General features: G+C 41.7%; 1 protein-coding gene across 5 annotated transcripts in view; it reads right to left on the minus strand.

Moving 5' to 3' along the window:
* Positions 1-12,751, minus strand: part of LOC121974895 (serine/threonine-protein kinase OSR1-like) — a 123,762-nt gene that overhangs the window by 78,378 nt on the left and 32,633 nt on the right. For all 5 annotated transcript variants that reach the window (XR_006110143.1, XR_006110144.1, XM_042526172.1 and 2 more), the window contains exons 5-8: positions 5,761-5,842; positions 1,402-1,470; positions 1,107-1,277; positions 958-1,023 (exon numbers count right to left, since the gene is read on the minus strand). Coding sequence is in view for 3 of the 5 variants with exons in the window: in XM_042526172.1 (XP_042382106.1) it covers positions 958-1,023; positions 1,107-1,277; positions 1,402-1,470; positions 5,761-5,842 (388 nt within the window). In the remaining 2 variants the exon portion in view is untranslated. The remainder of the gene's footprint in view (positions 1-957; positions 1,024-1,106; positions 1,278-1,401; positions 1,471-5,760; positions 5,843-12,751) is intronic.

A 12,751-nucleotide genomic window follows, 5' to 3' on the forward strand; every position in this document is an offset into this window, starting at 1 on the left:
AAGTAGAACTAAAAGTTTTACCTATACTAATCAACACAGCTTGAGATTTTAAACATTGTTTTAAACTACTAATTGTGTTACTAATCTTGGCATGCTTCAAATCATGCCAGAAAGTGTAAGTTATGGTTCAGAACTTTCTAAGTTATGGTTCAGAACTGAAATTCTAGCATAAACGATACTTTAAACCTTGGAGCATGCAAATATATATGATATCAACATAATAGTATAAAATTTTACTAAATTGTAAATTTTAGGATAAGTAGCAGAGAGAGTATATTTATAAAAAGTTAAAGGGTATTTGTTACAACAACTTCATCAATTAATAATAGAAAATGAAAGGTTTGTGATGCCCTTCTAAAAAAAAAGGGGCAGCCCGGTGCACGAAGCTCCCGTCATGCGGGGTCCAGGGGAAGGATCCATTGTACGCAGTCTTACCTTACTTTTTGCAAAAGGCTATTTCCAGGATTCGAACCCGTGACCTTTTGGTCACATGGCAACAACTTTACCATTGCGCTAAGGCTCCCTTTCAGGAAGCATATGATACAAGGATTCCTTAGATGTGTCTATGTGAGATTCTAACAATGTCCTTGAGTTTGGTTATGGTTGCATAAAATGCCAGATTTATCAATTCAAACAAATAGTGATTCAAACTACAAAGGTTATATTGCTAAGTTACTGAATTTGCTATATTGTGCTTAAAAAATTATCAGACGAATTATCAGATAAACCTATTTGAGAGTCCCATTAATGAATCGAAATTGTAGTGTCCAGTGTATTCCAGATAAATTAAGTTGGTTGCCTATTATACACAATTCATCCATCCTATTCCTACCTAATTTCACACATGAAGGAAATTGCTCAAACATTAAAAACAAGGAATCATGGAAGTAGATGAATTTAATAGATTGTAATCTCCAAATTTGCCAGAATCTATATCACAATCCAAATAGCACAAACCTGTGATAGTGCTTCTTGTTCAGAGGATGGCATTTTCTTGAGAGCTAACTGTGCAGCATCTGTAAGCTGAACAAGTGAAGAAACTTTTTCTTGAGTCACAAAATCTGTGACAGGAGTACCCTTTAAAGTATTAATGCAAAACAACTAACCTGGAGTGCCTTAACACGATCCCAAAGCGGAGGCAGGTCATTTAAAATGCCCTTCAATAATATTTCAGGAGGATTTGCATGTTTGAAAAAGGAGTGCTTCAACAACTTTTCTACAGTTGGTCTCTTTGTTTGATCTTTCACCAAGCACATTGCTATCATCTCTTTAAAGGACTGATAACAACTGATTGCCATTCATTAGAAGAATTGCCGATTTAAGTTGCAAAACTAGTCATTTTCAAAATTCATAAAGTTGACGCATTCATATGTGTGCATGATCAAAAGGGGACTTTAGTACCTTTGAAAATTTCTTATCACGATCATAATCAAGTCCAGGAGGTGCATTTTGGAGAGTCATCAGGAGAACCTAGAGTATGAATCACAGCTTCAATAAATGTATCAGAGGTATTTGAACAAATTAATGCATCACAGCCACCTGAGTTGTGCTTTGGGTGGCCTATGTTTGTATTCAAATCCACATACCAAATGCAAATGACCTATGACTGAACAGTAATGAACACTGAGTGTCCTGAAGCTAAATGTTAAAACCACAACTTTAAATGCCATGTTATTTGAACCAGAATGACTAAAGGATCTCATTCCATCAGTCAACCAAAACCAGTACAAATCAGGAACCAACCTACAGCTCTGAGACTATAACAGAAGTTCCTCTTAAGCCAGATCAAAGATGGCTTCAATGCACAGCAACGAGCAGATCGAAGGCGAGTGTAAATACTTAAACAAGACTTCGAGATATGACAACAGTACATCAAAGGAGGCAAAAGTAAGCAGATCAAAGGTGAGATTGAACCCTCAAACACAAAGGTGGTATGCAATCACAGAAACAGCAACAGGTGGAACATTGCAGCAGATAAGCAGTGTGTTTGTGTGAGTACATCAAGAGTATCTCAAGTTTCTTTAGAAGTAGAAAAAAATTTGCAGAGTACAATCCTCGATCAGAACGAAACTTAAACCCCTGTTTTAAACCATTTGTGTTTTACAACTAAAACCACATAGCATTTTCTTAGTTGTAGCAAGGGGATTCACCAGATCATGACTACTTTCAAATGCAATTTTATGTAAAGAGGTGAAACTTCTTTTCCCAACATGATTGATAGTGTTTATAGAGGTCAAATAAATGCAAATAAAATTAAATTAAAAATAGATCCTTTTCATAAATAAAGCAATACATTAAATGTTATTGTCTATTTGTCTTTCTACTTAGTAAAAAAATAAATTTATTTCTACTATTATTATTTCCAGCAAAAAAAATTTTGTGTTAAGCAACAAAATTATTATACATCCTGTAGAAGATAGTCAACTAATTGTTTGTTTGTTTAAGCAATACTACAAATTTTTGCTCTCAAATATTCTCCTCTCCAATGATCATCATTAAAGCATGAAGATATTAATTGTGTTACCAAGTGATTTAAGAGTGGAAAGACTGCTTATTCAAACATAAACGGTCATAGCAATTCCATTTACTGTTCTACATCACACTTTGTTATGCATCATATTCGCCATTTACAGACACTCCACCCTTGACACAACACTCTAACCCCCTCACCAACTACTTTAATTTTTTGTCATCAACTTACAATCGCAACGATAAAAGAAGAAAGATTCTAGACCAATTTAATTAGTTTGAGTCAACTTGTCATCAATGAAGGAGAATAAAGAGAATTTTCTAGATTTAATTTGTTTATTTTATTGTAATAAAGAGATGACAATTCCATAAGTATTAGCATAGTCAATACTCTTGTTAAACCTTGCATTGTCCTATCCTATGAGGGATTAAGGTATGAGCAAAAGCCACATGCACCCAATGCTCACAACATTACACCTCAACCTAACCTAGAGGTATAAGATGGCTCTAATACCATATTGAGAGGGAGGGGAGGCAAAAAGCTCAATCCAACGAATTGGTTTGTGTATTAGAAGGTGGTTACCATGCACTCACCAATGTAAGATAAGTTAGAACAAAAGAGCCGCTAGTCAAAAACTATTTAATCCAAGAATTTAATGCAGCTGAAAATGAATTCTTTCGAGTTCCAGTGGAAACTACAAAAACGATTGTTTAGAAAGTAACAAACATAGGAAATAAGAAATGTTAGCACAATGGACAGATAGAAAAGTTAGTGCAATGTAAAAGAACAAGTGTAGCGAGACAAAAAGGCACAGGTATCTACATGGTTTGGAACCCAAGTTAATACTCCACAACCTATAGATTTGTTAGGCAAGTTGCCTCTTGAAAAAAACTCATACAGTAACAAATATTGTAAAGCTTGAAGGTAAACGCCTTAAGCTAAAAAAAATTAAATGAACGACAACATTAATGATAAAAGAAAACTAACTACCTAAACTAAACGATAGTAAAGAAATAACAATGAAGAGCTGAGAATCACAGTATCTTGTTTTAGATGTAGCACTACTTGTTGTTTTCAAGTTCTTGGCTCAATTTTGAAGAGTGAAGTCCAGTCACTATCACTCAACTAACTCATCCTATCAATCAATTGATCCACTATTCTTGGAACATTATCCGCAGCGACCATTGTCTGACCATCTTCAGTCAACTCATTCTTTGTCACAAGTTTCATTCAACTCAACTACTTTTCTATTGGCTAAACTAGATCATACTTTAGCATGATCCACTAGATCAAGTTTGGTTCACTTGGATTTTATCAGATTCTTCCACTAATAATTATCAATTGACTAATCTAAATCGACTAGTGTCAGTTTCCTTGGATCATAACCATTTCCTCATATGACTCTGGCATCGACTATTTGCACTATTAGTTGACTAATCTAGATATAAATCTATCATTGACCAAATCTTCAGAAGATTGTTCCACCAATCATCTCTTCCATCATTAATCAACTACAGGTATAAATGTTCACTTTTTCAAACCATATCATCTATAAGAATTACAATAATCTGAATCATCAATAAAAATCTTCAAAGTTGACTCCCTAGTCAACTAGGTGAATTAATCAACTAGACAAATACGTCAACTAAAAATTACTATCAGTGAACTCCTTACTGACTTTAACCTTGAAATAGTTCACCTTAGTGAACTAATCTAGATATAAATCTATCATTGACCAAATCTTCTGACGATTGTTCCACCAGTCAGCTCTTCCCTCATCAATCAACTACAGGTATAAATGTTCATTTTTTCAAACCATATCATGTCTAAGAATTACAATAATCTGAATCATCAATAAAAATCTTCGGTCACTAGTTGACTCCCTAGTCGACTAGGCGAATTAGTCAACTAGACAAATAAGTCTAACTAAAAAGTTACTATCAGTGGACTTCTTACTAACTTTGGCCTTGAAATAGCTCACCTTAGTGAAGTAATTCGCTTAAGTAATAAAATTACCCACACCTAAATATAGGCCTCTCTCACAACTCACATGTCAAGAGATTTTCTCTCACAACTCCTATCCAATCGCCCTCGACCTACATAGACTTCTCATTTGTCAAGAGGTTTTGCCGCTAGATAGAATAACTCATGATATGATAGCATAACTCATGATTTAAAATTTCAAGCTGTGTCGAGCGAAACAGGCAAAATTTGTTATTTCGCTCACCACCCGGCACCATTGGTCACTCAGGATCGCAGCGATCTCCTCAAGGTTGCGAAGGCGCGCGACCACGCGGAGATCCACGACGATGGCCACAGGCGCATTTTTTCCTTTTTTTAAAAAAAACATATTTTATTTTGTATTTTTTTAGTGCATGGCGACCTCCAAGACCCGCGGAGATCCATGGTGACCTCCGCAGAGTCATTTTTTTCTCTTTTTTAAAAAATATTTAATTTTTAATTTTTCTATTATTAATTTTTTAAATATTTAGATTGAAATTTTTTATTTTAATTAATATATTTATATTTAAAAAGTACTAAAACTATATCAACGCAACACGATATGATACCGAAACCATCTTGTTTTTCATGAACCGAAACTCCGAAAACAGATCAAAATTTTAAACCATGGCATAACTAGTTTTTTTCATAAAAGTTTTAGCTTTTTTAGATAAATCTATTTAGAAAGCTACGTAAGAGTTTGTATTAGAAACGTCTATTATTTTATTTTATGAAAAATAAGTCATGTTATAAATCAATAAAAAGGGATTAGGATCTCATATATTAGAGAAACACATTAAGGATAATGTGTTAAATTTGTTAAAAAGATGAATGAGTTGAGCATTGTAATAATAACTACTTGGCCAAAATACTATACACCTACCCACCTATGTTAAATATCATGTTAAAGAGATATTTACCCATCTCTCGTATTATTCATGGATAGGAAAACTCCAATGATTACCTAAATTTTTTGTCCTTATTTATAAATAGTATAACTGTGATTTTCTCCTATATCATCTTTCCCATCTCTAGTTATTAAAGTTTCAAGTACGTCACCTCCTTATCACATCAATTTATCCAAGGATAGACAAACTCCAATGATTGCATAAATGTTATATTCCTATTTATCTTCCCAGTTATAACTTCCTGTATAAATTACTCATTAGAACCACATTAAAGATAATGTGTTAATTTTGTTAACAATGATGAGTTGAGCATTGTAATAATAACCATCAGGACAAAATACAATAATCATATATCTAGTATTTAACATAGACAAATTAAACCTTCATTGGAGGGTATTTTGAAAATGGAGCGTGGCCATGTGCCAATTCCAACGCAGTTATTCCAAATGACCAGATGTCAGCTCTGCAGATAGAAAGATATCAGTCAAGAAGAGCAGAAACCAAAATTGAAAATTTTAATAAGATATTATTTAGTACTCCCTATATCAACTAGGTATACTTTGGCAAGAGAGTTCTCTTTCTCATCTTTCATGGGGATATAATAAAATTCATGTCTTACTTATCTACAATCATCATTCCTGTGATTGCAAGGAATTTGCCAGGATTTGTAACACCATATATGAACTAGGATTATAAAATGCACCTAGAAGATATGGTTTATAGTTTTCCTATGGTGAGTATTGAATATTACTATTATATCATGTAGACTAATTCATCACCAATATTATGCTAGGTCATGTTTAATATCTAAAATTTATTTGATATTTTATTGAATCAAGATTGTACATCTGATTGAAACTGAGACCTATATTTTCCCCTATAATTTTCATTAGCCCTTGTCACAAAGTATTAAAAAAACATGAATATCTTACAATTTTAGTGGTTATTTTCTAATGGTGATCCAAAAAAAATGTGGGTGTAATATTTCTTACCAATAATATATAACTTACACAATAATAGAAATTATTCTCCCAAATCATATAATTCTATTATATGATAAATAATTTCTCTACACATTCATATTAATCACATAATTTCTTAGAAATGATGTAGTTCTCGTATAAATAATTTTCTGGGGTCGCTTTTCCTGGAATAATTTTCCTAGAATTTTGAACTCATGTGTTGGTGCGGGAAGCATCCGACGATCGAACTCGTGTTTTGATAATGGCAAAGGATTCAAAGTTAAGGTGTTTTGTATTCTGACAAGTCTGCTTGAGGATTTCAGAAAAGTCCTAGCTGCGGTTAGGCAAAGGGAAAACCCTAGGGGGTGGTAACCCTAGGTCATAGGGGGTGGTAACCCTAGGTCATAGGGGGTGGTAACCCTATGCGGAAAGTCTTGCCAGGTCGATGACTTCAGGCAAAAGTCCTAGGGGGTGGTAACCCTAGGTGGAAAGTCCTAGTGTCGCGAACCAGGTGAAAGACTGGACTAGCCGAGAAGCGGATGTCCAGCAAAAAGTCCGGAAGCGTCGAGTGCTGAGCAAAAGTCCAGTCGATCTGGAGGATCGCACTGGCAACAGGTAAATCTTCCCCGTAGAGGGAACAGTAGGCGTCGGGTCGACCTAGGGTTTCCGGTTGAAAATCCGAAGTCAGACCCGGACAGTCCGGAGACTGTCATAACATTCTTTATTATTCATATTATTATTTTGTGCTAACTTTGTGTTGCAGGATATTGTTTGGGACTAACATGTCTTGCAGATACAAAATAACAAAGCTTTTCCTCGGATGAACAGTGTCCGAGGCGCCTCCATGGAGCTTGGAGGCGCCTCGGGTGCAAGCCGAAGCCAGCTGTCCAGAGGAGTTGGAGGTTCGACCAGATCAAGCTTGATCCACGCGGAAGACTCGGCAGCATGGAGGCGTCTTGAACACCCTTTATAAGGGGGTTTCGACCAGCACTTCAAAATATCAATTCTCAAGTGATTCCAGTGCTACGTGCTGCTCCAAACGACGTTTCGAAGTGCTGCTACTTGTGCCCGACGACCAGAAGCTCCGATTCTTCATTTCTTAATTGTCGTCCGTATAATTAATTATTGTCAAATTATTGTACTTCAGTTTGTAATTATTTCGAAATTATAGTTGTTGCCCACCGAAAGCGATCAAAGATCGCGGGCCTTCGAGTAGGAGTCGACCTAGGCTCCGAACGAAGTAAACGACCGTGTTCTTGTGCTTGTTTTCTTTATTCCGCTGCTTTAATTACTCGACGGTCGTTTTACGATTCCGATAATCGAACGATTTAGCCACGAGCGCTATTCACCCCCCCCCCCCCTCTAGCGGAGTCTCGATCCAACAATTGGTATCAGAGCGGGGTTGTTTTGAATTGGTGCAACCACCATTCAAAATAGTTTTTTTTCGTGGTATTTTGTTTATTTTTCTTTCGGAGTCAATTAGAAATTAGCTAAATAGCTAAAATTCTAATTCTTTTCAAATCGGTGTTGCTCAAGGTTGGTCAATACTACTTGAGCTCGTTATTTTTTCTTCTTCTTCCCGCACTACTAATCCAAGACTCAGTCTTGGAATAGATTTTCTTGTTTGTGTTTTTCTTCAGATCTAAATGGCCCAACAAGAAGGATATAGCACTGTTCGTCCCCCACTATTTTCCGGAGAAGACTTCGGATATTGGAAGGGGCGAATGGAGATATATCTGAAGATAGTCAAGACAGGACTGCAACTACCAACTGATGCAGACGGCAAGCCTACATCCTGTGAGAACTGGGAGCCAGCCTTTATCAAAAAGGTGGAAGCCGACGCCAAAGCCACCTGCACCATCCAGTGCGGTCTTACCAAGGAAGAGCTCAACAGAGTCGGTCCGTTCTCTTCCGCAAAGGAGCTGTGGGAAAAACTGATCGAACTTTACGAAGGCACCTCGGAAACCAATGTAAGTGTGATTTATTACTTAATAAACTATACAATTTAAAAATGCAGGAAGGCGAGACGGCAAGTTCGTTACACGCTCGAATTCAAGATATTCTGAACTCCCTTCATGGAATCGGGCAGAAGGTGGAAAATAGAGACATTATAAGGTATGCTCTTAACTCGTTTCCTAGGAGTATGATCCTGTCCGAAAGCTGAATCAACGGACGCTGGGCACGTGGCGCTCTCCGAGTTGCTGACGTCGATCTCCAGCCGGTCGCACGACGCTCCGACGAACCTGCAAAGAAATCGGGCCGGGAAGGGGTTCCCGGCGACGATCCTCCGACGCTCAAGTCAGGTAAGTGGGCAACAAAGAAGTGGCTCCGAATATGCTAGCATGCGTACCTCCGATGAAGTACAAGGCTCCTTATATAGGGGAAGGAGCTCATGCACACATATCGAGACGAATACGTGTCCTCAGCCCATACCCCAGCATGGGCTTGTCAGAAGAACATGTCTGACGCCATACTGCTACAGTCCGAGCACCTCCATGATGGGACATTAGAACATTCCGGTCTAAGATTCCGTACATGGCTTGTCCTCCGAATATGCCTACTGTCAGAGGATGTTTCTTTGTTCTTGTCTTCTGTTCAGGGCGAGGGTCCAGCCGTTCGACCGTACCGTTACGTCCGACTGGCCCTAAGTTTATGCCTATGCTGAGCGGACCGTCCGCTCGGCCAGGCGAGCTTCTTCACCCTGAGCGTCGGAAACCCAACTCCTTGTCGGGCTCTGTGCCTCTGCTTATATTCCTCTAGGCCGATCGGCACCTCTTTCCCGATCGGCCTCTTGGCCTTGGGTCGCCACGTGGCTTTGACTTCCTTCAGAAAAGGGAGTCCCCCATCCTTATCACCGGATCACTTGCCTCCTCTTCAAGTCTAGTCGAAGGAGGCGAAGTCCGACTGACTGGACCGCCGGTCTGATTGAATAACGCTCGTTGAACCAGCCCATGGAATGCTCTTCCGCTCGGCTCTTCTTTTCTGTCATGCCCGTTCGGCGTTATTCCATGGATGACTTCTTCGATATCACGTTGGAATTTATGCCAAATCTTTATAATTAAAGCTGAGCACGCCTTTCTTAAATGCGCCCTGTGTCCGACCGACACGTGGCGGACTAGCTATCGTCAGCGTACGGCGGTGGCGTTACCTTTGATGGGACAGCCGCCGTTTGAAATGGACGGTCTGATGGCAACTTTGTTTTTTGCGACCTGAATCCGACGGTGGAGGCCGCTCGGCCCCCACCCTATAAAACTTAATCCTCTCCTCTTCGCCGCATTCTCGTTTCTTCGTGCTCAGAGTTTCTGCTGCTGTCTTTGCTCCGGTGATCTTGTTCTTCGACTTGTCGGCGCCTCCACAGCCTCCTTCTTCAATCATCTTCTCCTTCGTAAGCTTTATTACTACATCCCTTGCCTTTTTTCATTGTCTGTCCTATTCATTTTATCGTCGCCCTCCGTTTGCTTCCCGATTTTCTTTTTTGCCTCCTGTTTCTTTTCGACTATGGCAAGTACTTCTCGACCATCAGTTGGCGCTCCTGGTCTTTGGTATATGACCATGGAGAGCCATTTTGACGAGGAAGACGCCCTACGTCTTGTTCGGACATATGAGATCCCTACTGACCATGAAATAGTTTTAGCTACTCCTTCCGATCGGCCCCATGACCCGCCGACCGGCACGATTTGTTTTTTCCGAGACCAATTTTTGGCCGGGCTGCGATTTCCTCCTCACCAGTTCCTCCTTCAAGTGTGCAACTATTTTCGTATCCCGCTCGGCCAGCTAGTTTCGAACTCCATTAGGCTGCTGAGCGGGGTGATAATTCTCTTTAAGCTGAATGACATCCCACTGGATCCAAAAATCTTCCACTATTTCTTCTACCCGAAACAATCTGAGTGGGGAACTTTCCTTTTCCAATCTAGGGCAGGTTTTATTCTTTTTAACAACATGCCGAGTTCCAATAAGCACTGGAAGGAGCATTTTTTCTATCTGCGTCTTCCCGAACTGCCGGCCTTCCGAACCAACTGGTCGGCCAGCGCTACAATATCCACAAGCTGCTCCTCCTGGGAGTGATGTATATATTTGGCTTGTCCCCCGTCCAAGCCGATCTGCCTTGTAGCATGAGTAAGCATTCTTATCACCCCTTTTATTTTGTTCTAACTGATTTATTCTTCGTTTCTGTAGCTGAAGTCATGTGGCGTGCCAAGGCTACCGAGCGGCTTAAGTTGAAAGCTGCTGAAATTGAAGCGGCGAAGAACAAGGAGGTCGCCGAACGGGGGCTTATCCTGGTCGACTCAACAGATAAAGGGGGTGAAGGGACTCAAAGTGTCCCTGAAGCTTTAGCCGTCCCTGTTTCCCCCAACGAGGCTGTGGGCGATATGACCTCCTCTGCTCAAGCCGAGGAAGAGGGCCAATCGGCTGATGAAGTTCCTCTGGTGGCCCGAAAACGCAGGAGGCAAGAGCAAGTCCCTCAGCCGACCCCATCCAACGAGCAGAGTTCCGAGCGGGGTGACGATGCTCCCGTGGTCTCTGGGGTGGTCTCCTCAGAGCACACTCCGACTCAGCTTGACTCACCACTGACCCTCTCCGAGGCACAGCCTTCCACTTCTCGGACCTTGCGTCGCCTTAGGCGACTAGGCGACCGTCCGGTCCCGACCGGTGAGCCCTCTGGCCAAGCCGCTACGCCCCAGGATTATCTGAGCGGCCCGAGGGCAATTAAAACTGTCCTTCGATTTCCCTCGGAGGAATACTTACTGGCCGCTGATCGGCCATCGGTTCCCGAACAGCAGATCACCCTCACCGGGCCCACATCCGTTCACAGAACTGGGTGGAGCAGATCGCCATCAGCAACCACCTAGCCGAGCTGGAGGACGAGCTGAAAAAGCTCAAAACCTCGGGGGAAAGCAGACAGTCCACGGCTGCTCTGGAGAAAGCCAAGAAGCTCTTGGAAGCCGAACAGCAACGATCTTCTGACCGGGCGAGTGAGGTGGCTCGGCTCGAGGCTCTGGTCAAGCAACGTGATAAGGAAGTAAAGCTCGCGACCAGCCGGAAGCTCAAGGTCATCGACGATATGGACTTGATGAAGGTGGAAAACCGAGGGTTGGAACAACGCGTGAGGGACTTGGACGGCCTACTGACCACCGAACGGGAGAGCCGCTCGGCTGAGCGGGCCAAATCTGAAGGGGATTTGAAAGATCTCCAGGCTGCCCTTGACGCTTCCAGAGCCACGCTCAAAGAATATCAAGATGGGGAGCCCAGCCGGTCGGCTGAAGTGCGAAAAGCTTTCGTCCGCTCGGACGAATTTGGTGAGAAGTTCAGTGACAAGCTATCTCTAACTTTTGAAGATGCTATCAAGGTGGCGGTTGATTATTTCAAGACTAAGGGCCACCTACCAGCCGAGCTGTCCATCCCCCCAAAAGATCTGGCTGTCATGATGGGCTCTATCCCTGACGCCCTTTTTGATTTTGATGCGTAAGGAGTGGTTACATTTTTGTATTCTCGCCGTTCGGCACAAATATTTTTGCTATAACTACTTTTGTTTGCCCGTCGTTTGGCGAAAATGAGTCCTATTTTTGTTTGTCATTTGGTTACTCGACCAGTATCCATCCATTAACTTTTGTTTCGGCCAGCATTTTTTCCATCTTTACGCTAAAGTATTCTTTATGCGTTAGCCGTTTGGCCCACCATTCCAACTCGAGTTCGAATCGATTGTTTGCGAAAATGCCCTCGGCCGCGAGACCGTTTGGCAAGTGAACAGCGTTTGGCCATGTGAACAGTATTTTTGATAAGCGGGCCGCCAGGCCGTGCGTTGGCCTCATTCTTATCTTAAGAGCAGGATCTGTCGTTGGTCGCTTATTACCACGGAGTCGTGCGATGCGTGAAACTATCCGATCGGAGGGTTTATAGACGCCGGTTCGTCTCTCGATTTTTAACGTCGGAGCTCGACGATTTTCCGCTCGGAGGGTTTATAGACGCCGGTCCGTCTCTCGATATTTAACGTCGGAGCTCGACGGTCTTCCGACCGGAGGGTTTATAGACGCCGGTCCGTCTCTCGATTTTTAACGTCGGAGCTCGACGGTCTTCCGCTCGGAGGGTTTATAGACGTCGGCCCGTCTCTCGATATTTAACGTCGGAGCTCGACGGTCTTCCGGCCGGGGGGTTTATAGACGCCGGCTCTTCTCTCGATTTTTAACGTCGGAGCTCGATGGTCTTCCGACCGGGGGGTTTATAGACGCTGGTCTGTCTCTCGATTTTTAACGTCGGAGCTCGACGGTCTTCCGGCCGGGGGGTTTATAAACGCCGGTCCGTCTCTCGATTTTTAACGTCGGAGCTCGACGGTCTTCCGCTCGGAGGGTTTATAGATGCCGGTCCGTCTCTCGATTTTTAACGTCGGAGCTCGACGGTCTTCCGGCCGGGGT

The sequence above is a fragment of the Zingiber officinale genome, chromosome 4B (genome assembly GCF_018446385.1).
Source record: "Zingiber officinale cultivar Zhangliang chromosome 4B, Zo_v1.1, whole genome shotgun sequence".
NCBI lineage: Eukaryota > Viridiplantae > Streptophyta > Magnoliopsida > Zingiberales > Zingiberaceae > Zingiber > Zingiber officinale.